We start from the raw sequence: 20,708 nt of genomic DNA, 5'->3' as shown, positions 1-20,708 counted from the left end.
GTAACCAGTTACTAACAAAGTAAAGTGCAATTAATTGTCCGACGTGAATTACAAGTCACTGTCATGGTTTTGATACAGGGGCAGGTGACATCTTATGTGGTTTTACCTTAAAGGAGAAGCTAACCTTCCCATGGACGTCTAAGACCGTCTTCATTTAGTTTCAGGGCCCGAAGGCTCAGGTTGGCGTTATGGACCAAGGAGGAAGCAGTAGGCACCAAACACAGTTCGAGGTATCCAAAGGGTTAAGAGAGTAACAAGGTCAAGTCCCGGCAAAAGGGTCAGTTCAGGCAGCAAAGGTTCAGTAGACCCTATAACAGGCTGAGGTCAGAATCAATAGAATAATAATAAAATGCACCCAGGAACCCACATTATTATCGGGCAATGTCTGTAGGCCTCTGGCGTCCTTTTAAAAGCAGATGTATCGACAAACATGGCGCCGCGCCCGGTTTGACACACCAGTGTCCAAAGTCCCACATGGTTCCCCTGGGCGCTGCCATTTTATGTAAAACAGAGTACGGAGCGCCGGCGAGCATACAGTTACAGAAAATAACTCCTCTTTCATTTTTGCCTTTTTGTTTTTATTTTTTATCCAGACCCAAAACAAACTTAATTTAGGACCCTCCCCCCCTTTCTTTCCCAGTCTTAAATGTAAAATTTGTGTTGCATGTGTTCAGAACCAGTCTTTGGCCAAAGGAGGATGCTGGATATTGTAGTTCCTTCTGTATCGCCAAAGATTTGGGGCACCACCTGAATCTCTAGATTCTTATTGGACGTCCCTGGCTTTGTCCAGCACTTCTTGGGTGACTTATCCTCCTCTGATTCCACTGTAGATATGTGCTGCTCCTATGCCCATGGCTATCTGTTATTCTGTATTTGTCAATTTAACTATCCTCTGCTGTCTGATATAATCATAGGAATAAAGCTACAAACCTTATCTGAGCCCATAAATAGATGTTGGGAGGGAATTAAGGGCTAACCTGTTTAATCCCATGTCGAATACATTTTCATTGGCAGCTGTGTATCTGATGTAGGCACAGGGTTAACCACACATTTAACCCTATAGTCCTGAGAGTGTCACTAGCAGCAGTGGCACTTTAATTATTTATATGTTAGAACTCCTATCTTTGCAAAGGGTTAAGTCTTGTTCCCTTTTGCTGTTGATTTGGTTAGAATCTTGTGCTCCTTGCGGATTTTCTGGAGTGCCAAGGAGTGAGTCACTTTTATTTATATCATGCTGAGCATGCCTCTGCCATTAACCTCATATCTGCCATGGGCTCCCTGAGCATGTAACTCCTGTTTTGCACTTCCTCACGTTTCTTTACTGGAGTCCCAGTAGCAGTGGGATAATAGTCTCTGGGAAGGGAGTGTGACTGTAAGATAGCAGGTATAGTAGGGAGAGATGGTGTCTGTAGTAACAGTGGGATAATAGTCTCTGGGAAGGAACTGTGGCTGTGAGATAGCAGGTATAGAAGGGAGAGATGGTGCCTATAGTAGCAGCAGGTCTGGACTGAGAATCAAAATAGGCCCTGGCATTTCAGGTACCCTGAGGCCCCAACAGGCCACACAGAGGCCCAAACAGCCCCTCGCCAGCCCACTAAATAGTGACTTTCTATGGCATCTTACAGCAGCCCCTCTTGCATTTTCCAGAACCCACAGTCCGGGCCTGAGTAGCAGTGGGATAATAGTCTCTGGGAAGGGAGTGTGGCTTTGGGATAACAGGTATAGTAGGGAGAGTTGGTGCCTATAGTAGCAGTGGGATATAATAGTCTCTGGGAAGGGAGTGTGGTTGTGGGATAACAGGTATACTAGGGAGAGATGGTGCCTATAGTAGCAGTGGGATAATAGTCTCTGGGAAGGGATTGTGACTGGGATAGCAGGTATAGTAGGGAGAGATGGTGTCTATAGTAGCAGTGGAGATAATAGTCTCTGGGAAAGGAGTGTGGCTGTGGGATAGCAGGTATAGTAGGGGAGATGGTGCCTATAGTAACAGTGGGTATAATAGTCTCTGGGAAGGGAGTGTGGCTGTGGGATAGCAGGTATAGTAGGAAGAGATGGTACCTATAGTAGCAGTTGGATAATAGTCTCTAAGGGGACGAAGGGAAGTTAAGTTGCAACTGGTGCAAAGTTATTGGATATATGGTTTAAATTTATATCAATTTTAGGCTCAACTTGGATTCCATGATTATTAAGTGTGCATTCTCCATAATGTACCTTCATTGATTGGTCACTTAGTACATATCTCTGGCCGATGAGTCAGCTTGTTTAAATTGCTGATTCTAATGGTTTAAACTGTTAAAGGAAATATCTCTTTAGGTCCCCATAGACACGACGATTCTTCTTTGTTGAACGGTCGATTTCAGTGCAGTCCGACCAATCCATCAAATTATCGTGCGGTTAGTGGGATTCGAACGATCGTACATCATATGTTTTTCCTATACAATCCAGCAGACTAGCAGGCCTTATGCAAAGTGCTGGACAGTCCAGGGTACAATTTTGTTACTATTAAGTTTGTTAGCTGCTGATATGTTCAGTGTACAGGATGTAGGGCATGTGCCCTGTGGAAGTGCACGTATATTCTCCTGTGATCAGAGCCCGGCAATACAGCCTTGACAGCCTGCCCCCCCCCCCCGCATGGTCAAATCCGCAATTCCCCAACATTCATCTGCTTGCTTCTTCACTTCACTTGGTCTGTGCTGGACTCCAGCATCCCAAAATTGCTCAGGCTCGGTACTGTTCCCCCAGCTGCACCCTAGGCACATGCCTACCCCTAGTTCCAGCCTTGTTTGCTAGTAGTAAATTCTTTGTGTCTCTTATGATGTGACTTAAAGGGAAACTATTGCAAAAATGAAAATTTTATATAAACTTAATTATACTGAATTAAGAAACTTTCTAATAAATGTAATGAAATGCTGCATCCTTATTGAAATAATAAAGTTTATGTTCACGATCCCTCTCTCAGCATCTGTTTCTCTTTATTCTGTCTTCTTGCAGCTGTTGGGTGTCAGCTATTCATTGACAGTTAGATCCAATACATCTTAGAGTAAGGGCACATGCTAAGATTTGGGGAGATTTAGGTGATGGCACACGCTGCTATTTTAGGAGATTAGTGGCCCAGAGACAAATCGCTTCTTCTTCGAGCAACTAATCTCCCCGAGCTGCCTTCCCGCCACCTAGAATGTAAATCGTCGCCAGGATGGCACTCGCTTAGTTTTTCCGAAGTTGCCTCACAAGGAAACTTTGGACGATCCCGCCAGCGATTTAGATTCTAGCCGACAGGAAGGTTTTTCGGGGAGATTAGTCGCTGAAGAAGAGGCTATTTGTTGCTCCTTCCCTAGCAGATGATTTAGAGCTCACTCAAATAACAATATTCCAGTACAAACAAAATAACTGCCTTTTGCACAAATCCTGCATGTAGAGAGACCGGTTTTCTGGTGATTATAATAGAGTGAGCTCTAATACATCTTCTAGGCAAAAGGAGCCCCCCTATAACATATATTGGATCTAACCATCAATGAATATCGGACACCGAAATCCTGCATGAAGACGGAATGAATAGAAACAGACGAGGGATAGTGAACATACACTTGATTATTTCAGAACTGATACAGAATTTTTAATTGATTGCATTTAGAAAGTTTCTTATTTTAGTATGATGATGCTTATATTAAATTTTCATTTTGGCAATAGTTCCCCTTTAAACTGCTTGATATTAAGTAGGGTTGCAACTGTATTTTCTTGATGCTTCTGGCTAGCAACAGGCTCACAGAAACTTTTGAGGACATTGCCATTTGTGCCAATTTTCTGCCCTATTTTGTGCATTTGTCCATCATAGAGTCTCTCCATTTACCAAATGAATTATAACTGAACTACTTTCCATCTGGCTGAGGCTCGGGGTAGCTGTCCTTAGGCAACTGCACATTAGAGTCCCTGTTCGAAGCAATAAAGAGTAATGTGAGCTGAAATCATATACCCAAGAACTAGGTTGTGCTTATCGGAGCAGATGCTCGCGCTGCTGGTGGCCTGCAGTAATTAGCAAACTTTGCTGAGCACTGTCTTCTGCCATCCGCTTTACCTGTGTCTTGCCTGTTAGGAACAGATGGTGAGGGCACTGCCAGCAAGCAACGGTTGAGTGCCCTACCTGCCATCCTCCAGCAGGGCACACGGAGACCTGGCAAAATCTGCATCTGTTCTGATATTCTATGCCAGCCCATGTGCCTGACAGCTTGGGAGGATGCCACAGGCCAGATAAACACATTCCTTTAGGAAAGACGCACATGTTGCTCTTGGATTTGGCAGGGTTACATAACCGAGCCATCAGTTTGTAATTACATCATGTTTAACGTCTTGAAGAGGCACATCCTATGTCAACATAGCAGGAACTGGTTGAAGGTTTATGGTGCAGCTTTAATTGGCACTCTGAAAGTAATATATTTCCTAATATATTTTCCTGAACAGTTCTTTGCCCCTGCTGGGGGCCAATAACAATGTCAAAGAAAATGTGATAAAATGATATACTGATGCCTAATAAATGCTAGGGTGAACTTCCCCTTTTACTGAAATAACTAAACGCCCTTTACTGTTGGCACAAGTTGCTTGGATTTTACTTTTCTTTAGAAATGGTTGTTGGGTCGTAGATGCCATTTTTAAGTTTTATGGAGTAGAAATAGTAGTGCCTTGACCCTTCCCGACTTTGCTTTGCTCTGCTCTGTATCCTCAGAAATCTACTGCCTTTAATCCAGATACTTCCATTAAGGCTCTGCCTCCTAGGAGGACATCAAAAACCTTCTATACCACTACTTTATGGGGACAGCTCAAGTAGCCAGTTCAATGTTATCCAATTTTCTTTCCTTGGAAGATTAAATATAGTGGCCATCTCAGGACATCAAGTGTTTGGCTGATCTCATCTGGACTCTCAGTTTGAATCAGAACAGGCACCTATGTACACCCTGTTGGTAGAGGAGCGGATCAGTGCCATGATGTGGTCTTCTCCCGATTGGATTTTCAATTGGTTGCAGTGGATATCTAGAGGAACTTCAGCCAACTAGGTTTTGGGCTGGTCCCATACATGGGCAGATGTAAGATGTCGATTCAAGCCCTTCAGTCGGCAGCTAATCTGCAGGAGTATGGCCATTTTAAAGGAGAGCTAAACCTCCATAGTGATAAGTCCCCATTGCCCCCCCTCCCCGCATCCCCCTGCACAGTCTTACCCCTGAATTCTGTCCCCTCTAGAAATAGAGCCTGCACATGCAGTGTGAGCGCAGCGGAGCTCAAAGGCGCCATCCTCTTCTCTTCGGTAATCTTTGTGAAGTGAGCAAGAAAGCAGACAACTTTACCATATGATTTGCACTTGTCCAGTGTCCAAGTCTCCCTCACACAGGGGGCCCACTCTCGCAGCATAGAAGCAGATATTTATCGAGGCCAAGGTGAAAGTAAAGGTGACCATAGACGCACAGATAATAGCGTACAAAATTTATTTTCGTACCATATTCAGTGCGTGTATGGTGGGAAAAGAGCCGACCGATATCGGCAGAAGACTTGAATATCGGTCGATCGGGCTGGATGGAAAATTTTGATTGGGTGCCTTTCAAGGCACCCAAACATCGACCATTGTTTGTGCTGAATCGTCAGAATTCTATTGTTTCTACCTATTTATTGTTTTTAAATCTGACGATTTAGCTCTACACGTGTGCACTGAAAAGAACGATCTTTCTTGAAAAGATCTTTTCCAAGAAAGATCGCAGTTGTTACGTCTATGGCCACCTTAAAGGTGGTCATACATGGGCAGATTTAAGATGCTGATTCGAGTTCTTTAGGGGTCAATTCTTAAGCTTATCTGCCCATGTATGGGGCCTTCCGACGGGCTTCCTCGACTGAGATCTGGTCTAAAATCGGGCAGATATCAAACAGTCATGTTTGATTTTCCCCTGTGATCGAGGACTGCATCAACTAGCTGATGTGATCCCATGGGCACCTATCCCATTGTTGTAATCCGATCTTTTGGTCCTAGGGCCGAACTATCGAATTCGCCCGATATCTCCCTGCCTTTGATGGGCATATGGGGATCTCAGATCTTATAGTGTATGGCCACGTTTAAAATGTGCTCTAGACTGCCTATTCATGGAGAATAATTTTGGTCAAATCCAACCCATAGTGGCCAAACTGACAACCATATTGCTTATTTTTATGGGCAGTTTTTTTTTTCTTGGCTAGTGTTGAGGCCAGGCTATATCTGCCACATGTGTTTGGTTGTTTTTGCAGCTAAAAATTACATTCTTGCCAGTCAAAATTGCCTAATTTCTTGCTTTGTATGATGAAATCTGCCAAGAAAAGCTTAAATCCCCCCTCCTGTGTTCTAAACTGTGCAACCACAAAAGTACATCCACTCTGCCTGTCTGTGGCTGCCTGGCCATTCACTGTTTAGATCTGTCTGCTGCATTCTGCAGCTTGCCATGTTTTGTTCCCCTTTAATTGGTTTCATCCGCCATTGCTGGCAGCCCTTCCTTTTCCTTAATATGAACATTTGGCTGTGCAGCTCAGCCAAGCTGTACAGTAGAATAGTGAGAATTGCTCTCTGGGTGTCTGAGATCCGGGTGATGTCAGCCCCTCGTATACTCACACTGGCAGATTAACACCCACACTGGCATTTTATATTGCAATTCAATATAGGCTTTTTCACGGCACGGGCCTCGGTGTGTCACAGTACCTAAAAAAGGTGTGGGCTTGATCCCTCCCACCCACTCTTGTGGTTCTTCCAGTTTTGAATTTTTTTGAGAAGATTTGGCGTCACTTCCGGGCTAATGTGATGCCACTTCCGGTTTTGCATGGCCCCGGGTCGGAAGGTTAGTTGACCTATTGCAGGTTGGGTAGTGGTAACATACGGGTCAAATTTCAGGTTGCGGGTACTGGTCGGGTATGGATTTCAAAAAATGGATCCGCACAGGAGGTCCAGCCATTAGCGCAGGAAGCCTAGCCATTTGCACAGGAGGCCTAGTCATTCGTATAGGATGCAATCCCATCAAATACATTAGCTCCTCACTCATCAGCCTGTGGATCCGGCCAAGTAATTTCCTGATGGACCAATCTGTGCTTTTACCACTGTTCAATATTCTATTGAGCATGTGATCCTCCTGGGCCAGCTGCCAGTGCATTTAACCTTGTAGGTACAGTACTCTCTTGTTGATATTCTGCTGCTATAGGCTTTATAAACAACCCTCTCAGTGATGCGCACATGCTCGGGCGTGTCATTTATTATGGAGATTATTTTTGAGTATTTTTTTGTGGTCTTGTATTCTTTTTCTGTCATTCTGTTTTGGTTTTGTGTGTTTTTTTAAAAAAAAATCCTCCCCTGCATTTTGTTGTTCCTGATGCATTGCTGATCTTGTGGTTGAGTCCTGTTTAGGCCGACTGTAGAATTATTTAAAGAGACTGAATTTGCTATACCGACCCATGCCTGACCTGGACCTGCTGACCCACCTGCCTACACCTTACCCGAAACTACCTAAACAAGAAATGGCTGATTATTTTGCACAACGGACCAGCCAGTTTACAAAAAATGTCCATTTTCTCGAAAGTGAATCTTCCCAGATTGGAACCTGCACTTTACCCAGGGTTCTTACAGCCCCGTCCTCACAGTCAGGGAACCAATTATTTATTTGGCAGTGTCCTGTGGATACCCACTCTAATGCTGCCTAGTAGATCTAAGAACAGCACTCAATAGTAAAATCCAGGTCCCACTGCGACACATTCCGTTTCATTGAGTAGGAGAAACCACAGCCTGCCAGAAAGCAGTTCCATCCTTTAGTGCTGGCTCTTTCTGAAAGCACATGATCAGGCAAAAAGACCTGAGATGGCTGCCTGCACACCAATATAACAACAACAAACAAATGCACTTTCTGGTCAGGAATGAAATTTTATATTGTAGAGTGAATTATTTGCAATGTAAACAGTGTCATTTAGAAATAAAAACTACACCATAAAAATAATGAAAGAATCCCTTTAATTGCGCTTTAATTTTTATTATCTTTCTGTTCATGCCCAGCTCTTCCTTTCATGGTCTCGATCATCCCAGTGCTCCCGCCCTTACCCGTAGGCATGCTTTCAATTGCTTTTTTTGCTGCCTCATGAAACTGCCGCCCGTTCTGAAACTGCTCAGCCAGCAGAGGTCCCTAAGTTGCATATGTAAGTAGGCAGTAAATGCCTATTGATTGATGCAGAGTGATGCTAATCTATTAGTGAGCCTAGCGGGGCTGACCATATACGTCTTCATTGGCTTCAGGGGTAATGACCTCATTGCAAGCTGACAGCAGTCACTGCCTGACACACACTTTGCGACCATGATTCTCCCCCCCCCCCCCCACCTTCCCACAAATGAATATTGATTTTCTGGCAGCAATCACCATATATATAGGTATCATCTTCATGTCAGCCATGGAAACTGGAGCTGGAGTCACCTCTGAATCAAACAGTTTAAAGGGAAAATAGCCATGATGTTATTCGAAATACGCAAGCCCTAAATAAAGGCTAAATAAACCCTAAAAAAGTGTGTGCCATATGGTTTATTGAAGCAGGGGAACCCCTGAAGCCAGCCTGAATGTAGCAGGAATTCCAGTGTTCCAACAGTTGGTTGCATCAGTAGGTGCAACAGATTTGCACCAATAGGATCACGCTAGAGATGTGCCATTCAAGCCCAAATTCTGCACAGGTCGTAGGCGGTATCCGGATGGGCTTTTTCATGACATCAGAGATGGGCAGGGGCGGATTAATGCATAGGCTAACCTAGGCTATAACCTAGGGGCCCACAGTGCTGAGGGGTCCATGGGATTTTTCAATTTGTTTAAAAAATTTTGCGAGCAGACATGAGCCCAACTTCGGGGAATTGACAATTGCCAGTTGCGTCACCGCCGCACGCCGAGGCGGACCCTGCATGTAGAACTTGAGCGCACACAGACACATGCCTTGCCTAATCTTCTCCCAGCCAGAAAGCAGGTACTGTGCGTGCATGGGGGGCAGTCCGGCACCCAACCAGGTCCAGAAGCAGTTGGGGGGGGCACTGTGGAAAGTGGGGGCAGGGGGCGGGGCTTCAGGCCCCTATGGATAGTGTAGCCTAGGGCCTCACGTAGTATTAAGGTGGGGTGGGAGGTGGGTGGTTCAGGTGCTAGGCTGTGCTAGGGTTGGGAGGGCTCGGGTTAAATTTGGGTGCAGGTCCACATGAAAATGCCATTTTAAGGTTTTGAGTCATGTCCTGCCCATATGCAGTTCCAACAAAATCCTAGCTGCATTAATTCCAGAAATGGCATATGCAGTACTGTTTGGGGGCCCATAAATATATAAAGGGCCATTTTAGTGAGCAAAATTAATCATCTTTCCAAAGGTTTCAGGGCCTATTTATGTTACACCAAGCCTTCTGTGATTCATCAACTACAATTTCCAGCATCCCCTGAAAGCTATTGCTGTTCTACTCTTCTGTTAAGCTGTGGGTACTGTAGACCCCAATGCAGCTTAAACCCCTGCCTCCCCTTGGCAGCCTTGCATTATGTGATGCTGAAGCTGCCTTCCCCTGTACTGTGAGTGCTGTCAAAATGAATATTTATGGATGTTTTTATGCTGCAGGAGTGGGAGTTGCTTGCCTGTCCTAACGCCTACACTTCTCTTCTCCGGGCACAGATCTGCATGCGCGTTTGTGTATCAATAGATGTTTGTTGCTCTAGTGATACACATTTCTTTCTGCGTGAGGGGCCTTTCCCACACCTTCAGGGGGCTAGTAATAGCAGCTGCCCCTTCCTATAACCATATATGAGCAATTCTTACCCTTTAAATGGCAAGTGGGGTTCATGGGAATGCTGCCTGGTTATCACTACAGCTCTGAGTACCCAAATGATATCTAGAGGTGCTGGGAGTTTTAGGGCACTTTCCTCCAGGTGCTCCTAATTTCTCTTCTTTTTTTGTTTGGTGAAACCTTGCAAAGATATATATCATTCGGCCAGCAGAGGGCGTACTCACACTGGGATCTGAAGAAGATATTTCATTTAATCTCAGCAAGTCAAACAGACTGTCAGCTCTGAGGCACAGATAATAAAAGGAAAATATAAATGGTTTACCTAAAGGCTGCAGTGGGCTGGAGCTGTATTTTAAATTAATCTATTGTACCAGCCCAGAGGTCAGGAGCCCTATCCAGGCCTTCAAGGTTGTCCCCAGCAGTTCCCTTATCTTTTGTTCTTCAGCTTTTATGTGTCAGCGGCACTGCACATGCTCAGTGTGCTCTGGGCTGCTGTTGAGAAGCTAATGTTCTATCCTCTATTAACACTTGGAACACTGTGGCCAGATGAACGTTCATAGGTTAGAGAGGGTCCAAAAGACACGTTGAACCTCTAAAAGGAATCAAAAGCAAAACTAATTGGCCCAAAGTTTCAGTCTTTGTATTATAAATCATTCATAACAGCTTTTAGAATAGTGGTTGAATTGTTTGCTTTCCTTTTTTGCCTCTTGCTAGCTTTTAAGTAGGGGTCACTGACCTCAGCAGTGAGAATGTCCTACATATCCACTTCACCCCCCCCCCCCCCCGACTAGTGTTGCCACCGGCCTTTCTATATATTTCGATTTTTTCCCTATTAATAACATTGAGGTCAAGTATAATTTTTACCGGTCAGGCCGGTAAAATACTGACCAAGTGGCAACACGACCCCAGAACCACATAAATCTGAAGTGGTCTCTTTGGGCCTGACGTGGACGTTCCTTTGGGACTTGAATAAACCAGGTTACTAAAAAAAAATATTTTTCTTCAAGAGGGGGGTAGTGGGCAAATACAAAGGATAACCCCGACCCCATACTTAGTGTGTTTTAAAAGCTCCGTGGAATTCATTTTGTGCTTCTGATTCTAAACCACATTGTGCATCTTGCAGCAAAAAATTCTGGCTTGAATCCCCAAGTCTCTTATAAGTGATTAGGAAAGCAGAGTGTCTGCTGACTCCCAGCTGCCACCAGTCTCTTGAGTGTACTTTATTTCCGAGTGCTTGCAGTAAGGGAAGCTCTAAAGTCTTCTCTGGGCACTCAGTCCTACTCAGTCCCCCTACAGAGGATCTGTAGTTTTTCATAATGAAAGAAAATGTCTTTCTAAGCAACTTTCCAATATGCATTCATTAAACATTTTCAGTGATTGGTAATTGCTATTGAAAGCTGTAGCTTAATATTCTCTGCATTCCTGTTTCCGACTTCAGAAAAATGTAGCTAGGAGAGCTCCCGATGGGAGTATGATGAGCAGCTGGCCCTGCAGAAGTAGATTAATAGGCCTGTTGCTGTTGGCAGATGGACAAAAAAAATAAAAAGTAATGTTCACCCAAAGCACTCCCTAACTAGCCTTTAACTCTTCCACCTAGGGGTGAGTCTCCCAGGTTTTTTTTTTACTACAGCCACCAGCTACTTGAACCTGTAGTACACTGCTGATGGTAGACTTGTTCCCTGAAGAACATGGTATGCACTAGGTATTTCAGGCATAGCATATGCTATACATAGCATATGGTAGAGGAACTTGTCAGCACCAGGTCTTCAAGACCATTTTTAAATTAAAACCATCTGCTATTGGCATTTATGCAATTCTAGTGCACATAGACTTGTTCCTTGGATGACCAGGTCAGCACTGGGGGGATAGACCTGTTCCCTGGAAAACCTGGTGAGGCTTAGGTCTTCCGGGCCATTTTTTTTTAGCAAAACCGACAATTTTAAGAGTTGCTGGGACCTAAAGTACACAAGTGATCTGAGACTTCCCTGGAGAACCTGGTGAGGCTTAGGTCTTTATGGCCGTTTTTGAGCTAAAACCACAATTTGTTAAGCATTGCTGGGGCCTATAATGCAGAGGTGATGTTAGACTTGTTCCCTGGAGAACCTGATGAGGCATAGGTCATTTTTCGAGCTACAACAACAGTTAAAGGGAACATCTCCAAATCTAGACCTGGGCCATCCATATTTTTAAAAATTCATAGGCAAAAATTTCTTTTACTCCTGAATCTACAGACGCGGAAGTGACCTTTTTCTTGTTCTCTCTTGCAGGTCTGACGGTGAGAACTCCAGGACAATGAGGTGAGTGCTGAACCTGTCCCTCATGCTTTCCCTTTCCCTAAGCCAATGCCTTTTGGACCTCTTCATTATCTATCCGAGTGACTAAGCTCATTTGAAGCTCATTGAAGCTCAATCAGTGTCTTGGAAACCCCTTCAAGAAAGATCTGAAGTTGAAATAACTTATCTATTAAGATGTGTTCGGTGACCATTGTTTTAGATGTATCTTGTGAGGGGCCGGTTCCCCAACGGAAGTCTGTTGTACTAACACATTGCTTGGCACATTTGGGTTCTTTTGTTAACACATTACCTTGGTGTTCAGCGAGACTTCTCTGTAGTGCATAGTTCTGCTAACAGATCTTCATTTAGATGCAACTTGCTAACTCATGGTTATTTTTGGCCTTGGATTGATGTCATCTGTACTATAAGACAAACACAAATATATCCAGAATTAGAATCATCTTAATATTTCCTCACTTTCTGGGTAAGCTGCAGGTGTTTGTGTACCCCAGAAGATGCATTTAGGGGGGATTCTAAGAACTACTTACAGTTTTCTCTACTCTGGGTATCCGTAATTTTCAAAAAAATGACTGCTAGTAGTGAGCCCGCGAGGGCCAAGTGGGCTCCTAATTATGTTTAAATGTCGATGGCTACTTTTTTGTTTTTTTTAAATGTTTTGATTTTAACAATCAACAAACAAAAGGAAAAAATGTTCACAGTCCATTTTACAGCTTAGCATTTTCTTAACAAAGGTGTACTATAATAGGTTAACCATGATACACATACATTGTGATAATACTATGTTCTCCAAAGTACAACCAGTTTATTGAGGTTGTCTAGGTAATGGTAGATCAGGGAGTACTATTATTGGATTATCTATCCATGGGGCCCAGATGTTGTCAAATTTTGAGGGAGATCCCCGGGCTACATATGTGTATAGGTTAATGAGTGGTACTGTTTTGTTCACCAGTACTATCCATTCTACCAGCGAGCCGGGGCTCATCCACTTTATGGTAATCAATTTTTTTGCATAAAACAAAACTGCTCTCATTAGCTTCCTAGAGCAGTTTCGGGGGATGAGGTCATCCACCACTCCTAAGAGACATTCCTCTGGGGTCTTAACCCTAGGCAGGGCCGGCTGCTCATCTATATGTTCCATCAATTCGGTCCAGTATCTATTAATGTATATACATTCCCATACTATACGTACAAAGCCAGCATTCACCTCCTGACACTTAGGACATTCGGAGTTGGGTGATCTCCCCATAATTTTGAGCTTGATTGGTGTGATATATACTTGGTGGAAGAATTTAAATTGTATAAAGCTATCCCTAGTGGCAATCAGAAAATCATATATGTGATCGTCGATGGCTATTAAATGCAAATAATAAACCTTTTTGCTAAATGCATTATGTTTTTTTAGCGAAGAAGGTCGACTGGCCAAAGGAAACTTGTAGGAAAATAATCTGCTACCCCCATGGTTATGTAATGTAGGAAACCATATTGTCCCCATAATAATAATATAAATATAATACTATTCTGATTGCTGAAGAGGCTTTAGAAACAGCTAATACGATTAAAAAAACTGTAAAAGGAAGGATAATGGATTTGAAATCTGGAAGGTGGAAAGTGGAAGTGGTGTCAGAGGGGCACTGACTCTCTTATTTGAGATTTATTTGCCAGCTGGATTATTTCTTTCTTAAGACATACAACGTATATGTATATGTTTCCAGTGTATGAATGCAAGTGCTGCTTTCCAGCATTCAGCAGGATCAATTTACCTGGCACGTTTGTCTTGCTGAGGAATAAAGAGGCAGGCTTTACTTCCCCTTTAATTGTAGTATTTTTTTTGTTGTTTATGAAATATAACTGGAGTAAGCAATGTTCTTTTGACATTACTGTACATTTATCACCAGCATTGGACTGGGGGTCCGGAGGCCCAACAAGGTTGCTGTCTTAGGGGGCCCTACATCTCCCTGGCTACCTGCCTCAGCGGTAACCCCCCTCCTGCTAACCTTGTTTTTAAAGATGGTTTCAAGCAAACGACCCACAGCTAAGAATCTGTATTTCATTATTTTCTTTTAACTAAAAGGAAAGGGGTGGCAACTTGTTAGTGAGCCATTATAAAAGAATGTTTGGTGTGGAGGAAATTAATATCAAGGGCAAATCTTTCCAATGAATCACAGTGACTCGTTGCAGTGGGAAGTAGTAGCTATCTTGGATATCAAGGAGGATCGGCCTGTCTTTGATGCTGATCAGTCTGACTGGAATTCCATTATTCATATACATAGGTGCCGGGCTCTACTGCTCTCAGCCAGTGATAGGTTTCCCAGTAGCACCCATTCTTTTCATTTATTGGTGCATTTGTATAGTATAGTCTGTGTGGGTATGTGTGTCATGATAAAAATTGTCCTTCACACTAAAGTATTGGGCCTTTTGCAGATCAAGCTTTTACTGTATTGTGCAAGTGGGAGCTGCCATATTTGGCAAGAAAATTTCTGTAAATTGCAATTCCCTGAACTAGTGGAACAACAATCTGTGTAAATGATAGTTAATTCTACTGCGGTAGAAGCCATATGGCAGCTCCCCTTGCTTAGTGTAATCTATTCTGTTGCAAAGATAAAGCGCTTCCCTTAGGCACATGTATCTATCTATCTGAACAGTATAACCCAGATTTTATGTCCCTCGAATTTACGGTTTCCTGGATTATTCACAGACAAAGCCGGACTAGCCCACTGGGATACCATGAAAACTCCCAGTGGGTCCAGGTGTCAGTGGGGCCTCTTGCTTCTAAACATTTGACCTATTTCATGGTCATTCCATATTTCTTTATGGGGAAAAAAAATCTTAATAATGGAAGAATATAGTAAGTAGATAAAAAAAAGACCAGGAGAATAAAGAACTTCATTGAGGAGAGGTAGAATAGTTTGGAAAGTGGGCCCACGGTCTAAGGTTTTCTGGTTGGCCCCTGGCATCCCAGTCCAACACTGTTCACAGATTATTTGCAGTCCCATGCTCAAAATCTGTGTTTGTTTATTCACAAAATTTACGTTCATTTTGCTCGGTCTCTTGGGCGATGTAAAAAAAAAAAAAAAAGAGTGGGGCGGTTCTACTGTATCTCTATCTATCGATTGATAGATATAATTAATACAAACCGTCTGAATGTCTCTTTAATTTAGAGAAAGAATTTAATTATTGCCCCATCACCAACGTGACGTGGTACACGTGAATTGGAGACTTTCTCAAGGTATTTAACATGGCAGAGGTGGAAGCATGCTGTATTATTGGGGGCCGAGATTCAGACCCTATGTTCCCATCAGCCCATCCCTGTGTCAGCACCTGGATTGGTCTGGGTCCAGGAACACAGAGTGGATTTTGGCACATGCTGAGATTCAGCCTAGTGGGGGATTAGCCTTAGAACAGGAGTGCCCATATTTTACAAATGCAAAGGTCTACTTTTAGTGATGTCCCATTATGATCTACATCCATAAAAGCATTGCTAGCATGCTGTTCCATGGAAAATATAACTTAAATGCCAGAACATTAAATAAAGCAAATGCAAGTGTTGGGATTTAGTGATCCCTTCCCAGTATCACAAAATAGCCACATAATGCCTAATGAGCTGGTTCCTACTGATAGGAGCTTCCTATATGGCACACCATAGGCTTGTAGCCAAGAGAGTAGCTTTCATAACTACGAGCTAGAGCTGAACTCCATAGACGGACTCATGTGCTGCTGTGCATTGCTCACAGGAGCGGTTGGGTTCCTCCTCATTGACTCGAGTGAGAGTCATGCCCCCCGCATGGCACTAGCGTCTTCCTACATCCTTGGGACCTCCTCAATGTCAGATTCAAGGCCCTACCACTGGAATTACTTAGGAACTGATGGAATTTCACTGGTAAAGAGTTAAGAAAACTATCCTGTTCCATGTTCCACTGTCAGTTGGTACCAACGTTGCCTTGGAGACTGAAGCTGGTAAACTGTACAGGGAAAAAAAGTCCTTTTTTTCCAAAATAGTCCCTCCACCTCCCTTCCGTGTTAATTGCTGGGTGTGAGTCATTTTGCAGCTGTACCAGTGATATCTGTAACACCAGCCTCTGCAACATAGTAGGCACAGGCAAGTTTGGCACTGCATTTGAAATAGATATGTTATAAAATAATAGAATAGATATGATGAACCTGCTTATGACTTGGTGCCCTAGTGGGTCCCCGTAGCAGTCACAGGGTCTGCAGCATTTCTATATATAAACATACTGTTTTCTTGGACTGTCTTCAAACAAGTCCTCAAACCAACATGGACAAATCCAATAAATGTCATCAAGTTTGCACCAGGTCTATCAACAGTTTTCAGTGAGGATCGCTGTACATCTTAATAACAAGCAGTTGTTGAGGGGAAAAAAACAGAAAAATAATATAGTGTAGTATTTCAATTAATATTCACACCCGTGATGTTTAAAAGCGTTTAGATCAGTGCACTCCAACTGGTATATGAAATCTGAAAGGTGAATAGTGAAAAGTGTTACATCAAATGTGTATGAGAGGGATTTGGGTAAGTTGAACCCCACACTAGGAACCACAGTAGTTCTTATCGTCGATTATACTCACAAGAGCACAATTGTGGGTAATAGAAAGTGACTTGTGCAGGAGCGTTTACCAAACTTTTAATAAATAATTAAAATTACACTCACAAATGTTTTCGAAAAAGACAAGTATAAAATCAAAAGACTCGTTTCGCCAGTAGGTTTCCTCCAAGAGCGAGGTGCAGTAACCAGGTGTAGTAACCCATAAACAACATGTCAAGAGGTTTGCTTTTAGGCAGGTGATCTGTAAATGCAACCTGCTGGTCGATTGCTATGGGTTACCAGACCTAGTGCACACTGTGCTACTTTTATTTCATTCCCCCAAAAGTATTGTTACCTAGTAATATGAGAAAGGCTCACCAATACCAAGGAAGTGTTTATTTGCCCAGTAGCATCCAATGTGGCGTGTTTGCACAGTAGCACCTGTGAGTGCTGTGAGCCCCCCATTAGTATTTGTGTAGGTAATGTTCCTATCCAGTAGCATTAGTGAGTAGTTACTAGACCTAGTGCACACTATGCTACTTTTATTTCATTTCCCCAAAATTATTGTTACCTAGTAATATGAGAAAGGTTCACCAATTCCAAGGAAGTGTTTACTTGCCCAGAAGCATCCGAGTGTTGTGTGTTTGCAGAGTAGCACCTATGGGTGCTGTGAGCCCCCCATTAGTATTTGTGTAGGTAATGTTCCTATGCAGTAGCTTTAGTGAGTAGTGTGTGCCCATGTGAGGGTTTTGTACCGACTCAGTGACCAGTAGCATCTGTGGTCTGTGTGTATCTTCCTTTTTAATCTAGTATCATATGAGTACTGTGTACTTCACTGTAGCATCTGTAAACCCAGGTCTGTCACCAGGAATCCAGGGCCACATACTACAAGTTAGCTGTTATTAATTCATTGGGCCCCTGGGTGCAGAGCCCTGGCAACAAGTAGAATGGGGCCCTAATGGAAAAAAAAACTGGCTGCATGGCCACAGTCCCCACAGTCATGCCCACTGTACTAAAACTTTGTCTGTAATCCGGGGAAAAAAGGTTAAAGAGAAAATATACAACATTATACTATACATTAACACTATAAACATTATCCACTATCCCTTAGGACCCTTCTCACTTTGTTCCATCTTGAAGTGATACATTGTGGAAGCTGAAGTCTGCTTTATATAGTGAATAAAGTACCCCCTCTTGTAAAATATAAGGATATTATAAGTTACCGAGGAGTTTCATGACCATATAAAAACACAAGGCCGAAGGCCGAGTGTTTTTATACAGGTCATGGAACTCCGAGGTAACTTATAATATCCTCATATTTTACAACTGGGGGTACTTTATTAATTATAATACACAAATTTTAGTGAGTCATGTGACAGAAATTACATCACTACTCACCGTTTATAACTGATGACATCACTACTCACCGTTTATAAGGATATAATTTACAGGATATTCATGGCTTTTGTGTATTATAGAGAATCTTTGCAACCACCCACCACAATGGGAAAAGGTGAGGGCGTTAGTGATGTGCAGGCCGGCCGATATCTGCGCCTGAGCTCATGTAAAAAGGGGGATATGTATTCCCTTTAAGAAGCAAAATGAAAGTCAGCAGAGACAGAAATGTTTCTCGGAGTCGATAACAATGCTGACCGGTTTTCCTCCCCCAGGATGTCACACTTCCTGATATCGCTTGGGGTTATTTAGGGTTGGGGGAGCGTTGCTTAGAAATAAGCAGCCTTTCATTCTGCTTAAAGGAAAAAAACATAGATTCTCAAGGCTGGCCAAATAAAATGGTAGGAAGATGTACAAGAGCAGGCAGCTGGCAGGCGGCACAATGGGTGCTTAGTTTGGATTGTGCCCCTTACTCTCTTATAGATACTGGATAATTATCCTGTATACCATAAAACAGTTATGAGGTCCGTTCTCTCATAGAAAATCTCCAAAGTAGGGGAAGGCCATTTCCTATACACTCAATTTTAATCTATTCAGATGTTTAAAAAAGTATTTCCTTTTTCTCTTTAATTAAGTACCTTATACTTAATCCCAACTAAGATATAATTAATACTTATCGGAGGCAAACAATCCTATTGTGTCTTATGTTTAAAAGATTTTTTTTAGCAGACTTAAGGTATGGAAATCCAAATTACAGAAAGACCCCTTGATCCATGAAACCCCAGGTCCTGATCATTCTGGATAACAGGTCCCATGCAAAAATGGACAACTGCCCCACGACCCTTCCTTTACGTCCCAGAATTGTGGTTACATAGGTCTAGAATACCAGCAGGGTGCTACAGCAGCTAATGGCAATTGTTATTGTATGGTGCTTCAATTGCTATTGAAATACCTTTCCGATATGTTTAAAATCTTATAGAGTGGGTTAAAATGTTAGCTGTTGCTGCAGTCCAGACAGGACATTAGAGAATGAATCGGTGCCATGGTCTCTGAGTAATGATTAGTTGTCAGGGTTTTATTGGACAGTGTTAAAAATAAATGATCACTGCGGTGTAAGGGCTATGGCACACCAGGTGTCTAGTGAATGGAAAGTGGCCATCTGACACACATTCATAGGGGGATCTCAGTATGGTTTTTGCTTCATACCCTTCTCGTATTCCCAACCCCACTTGACAATGTTCTTGCTCTTTGATTTATAAACCTGCACCAATCCTGTGCCTATATGGGCCCAATAACTGACCACGGATTTGGTTTGGACCCACCAGGATTTCTCTGGGTAGGCCAGTGGGCTAGTCTGATACTTTGTTGTACAGCTGTGTAATGTTAAAGTGTTGAGCAATGGAGTGGTTCCGGCCTACCAGTTACTCCGCCAGTGTGTTGTGGACTTTACTCTGCTCAGGGTTCTCCTCACTGGTGACTTCACTCCCTCTCGTATTCCCAACCTCACTTGACAATGTTCTGGCTCTTTGATTTATAAACCTGCACCAATCCTGTGCTTTTATGGGCCTCATAACTGACTATGGATTTGGTTGGGACCCACCGGAATTTCTCTGGGTAAGCCAGTGGGATAGTCCTAACACTTGGTTATACAGCTGTGTAATGTGAAAGTGTTGAGTAATGGAGAGGTTCTGGCTTATCAAGTACTCCTCCAGCGTATGGTAGGCCTAACTCGGCCCAGGGCTCTCCGCGTTGGTGACTTCACATCCCTCTTGTATTACCAACCCCGCTTGACAATAGTCTGCTGCTTTGATTTATAAATTTGCACCAATCCTGTGCCTCTGGCGACATGCAAAATGTATGGGACTGGCAGGGACTTATAAGTCATGGTCGCACATTGAGGTGAGAGAGGGCATATAGGTAAATTGTTGACCCTTGCATGACTATTATATGGTTTATATGTAGCTGGGAGTAAAATGTTGCACAAAATCAGGCGATAGCAGCATTGAGCGAAAATGGCAGCACATGGCGTTTATTTCGTACAAAGCAAAGCTTTTATAATTATGCCACTTTTTACACCGGTTTTACTGCTATAAATAATTTCGCACAATTTATAAATGTGCCTTTAAATCATTCACACAGCATTTAGATCCAGTGTCTTGTTTTATCCAGTAATAATCGGATTGAACTTGCCTTACTATCAATTCTGCTTATTAAAGGGGAACTACAACTGGATTGCAGTGCCTTACTGCTCGGTTCACACATTCTGTATGACTCGGAAACTGCTAGAATTTGCTACCGCTCCAGATTTTATAAATATCATTTCATCATCCGTTGGAAAATAATTTAATCATCTTAAAGCTATACACATAATGCATTTTTTTTTTTTTGCAGAATTTTTGGGAAACTTAGCCATGCTTAGTTGTGCCCAGAGTGAAACGTGAGGTGGTGGCTCCCTCTTGTGGAATCCTTTGGCAATATGGGAAGTTCTCAAGTAATCGCATGCACTGCTTGATGTGCAACTATCCTGAATGAACATGAAATCTTGCCAGTTTCTGCAGACAGATTAGCCAGGGAGACTGGGTTAAATATCCATAACTGTTGTTTGGCTTTATATTCCCTTTAATGCATAGCAGTACATTGTACATTATAAACAGTGATATAGAATTGTTTTACCTTTTGCATTAAATGGTATAATGCCTGATG

At 42.8% G+C, this 20,708-nt stretch overlaps 1 protein-coding gene across 3 annotated transcripts in view; it reads left to right on the top strand.

Moving 5' to 3' along the window:
* Positions 1-20,708, top strand: part of iqsec2.S (IQ motif and Sec7 domain 2 S homeolog) — a 92,842-nt gene that overhangs the window by 25,580 nt on the left and 46,554 nt on the right. For all 3 annotated transcript variants that reach the window (XM_018232732.2, XM_041574772.1, XM_018232734.2), the window contains exon 2: positions 12,043-12,072. In XM_018232732.2, the coding sequence (XP_018088221.1) occupies positions 12,043-12,072 (30 nt within the window). The remainder of the gene's footprint in view (positions 1-12,042; positions 12,073-20,708) is intronic.

Source organism: Xenopus laevis, chromosome 8S (genome assembly GCF_017654675.1).
Source record: "Xenopus laevis strain J_2021 chromosome 8S, Xenopus_laevis_v10.1, whole genome shotgun sequence".
NCBI lineage: Eukaryota > Metazoa > Chordata > Amphibia > Anura > Pipidae > Xenopus > Xenopus laevis.
This window is presented reverse-complemented; position numbering and strand designations above follow the sequence as displayed.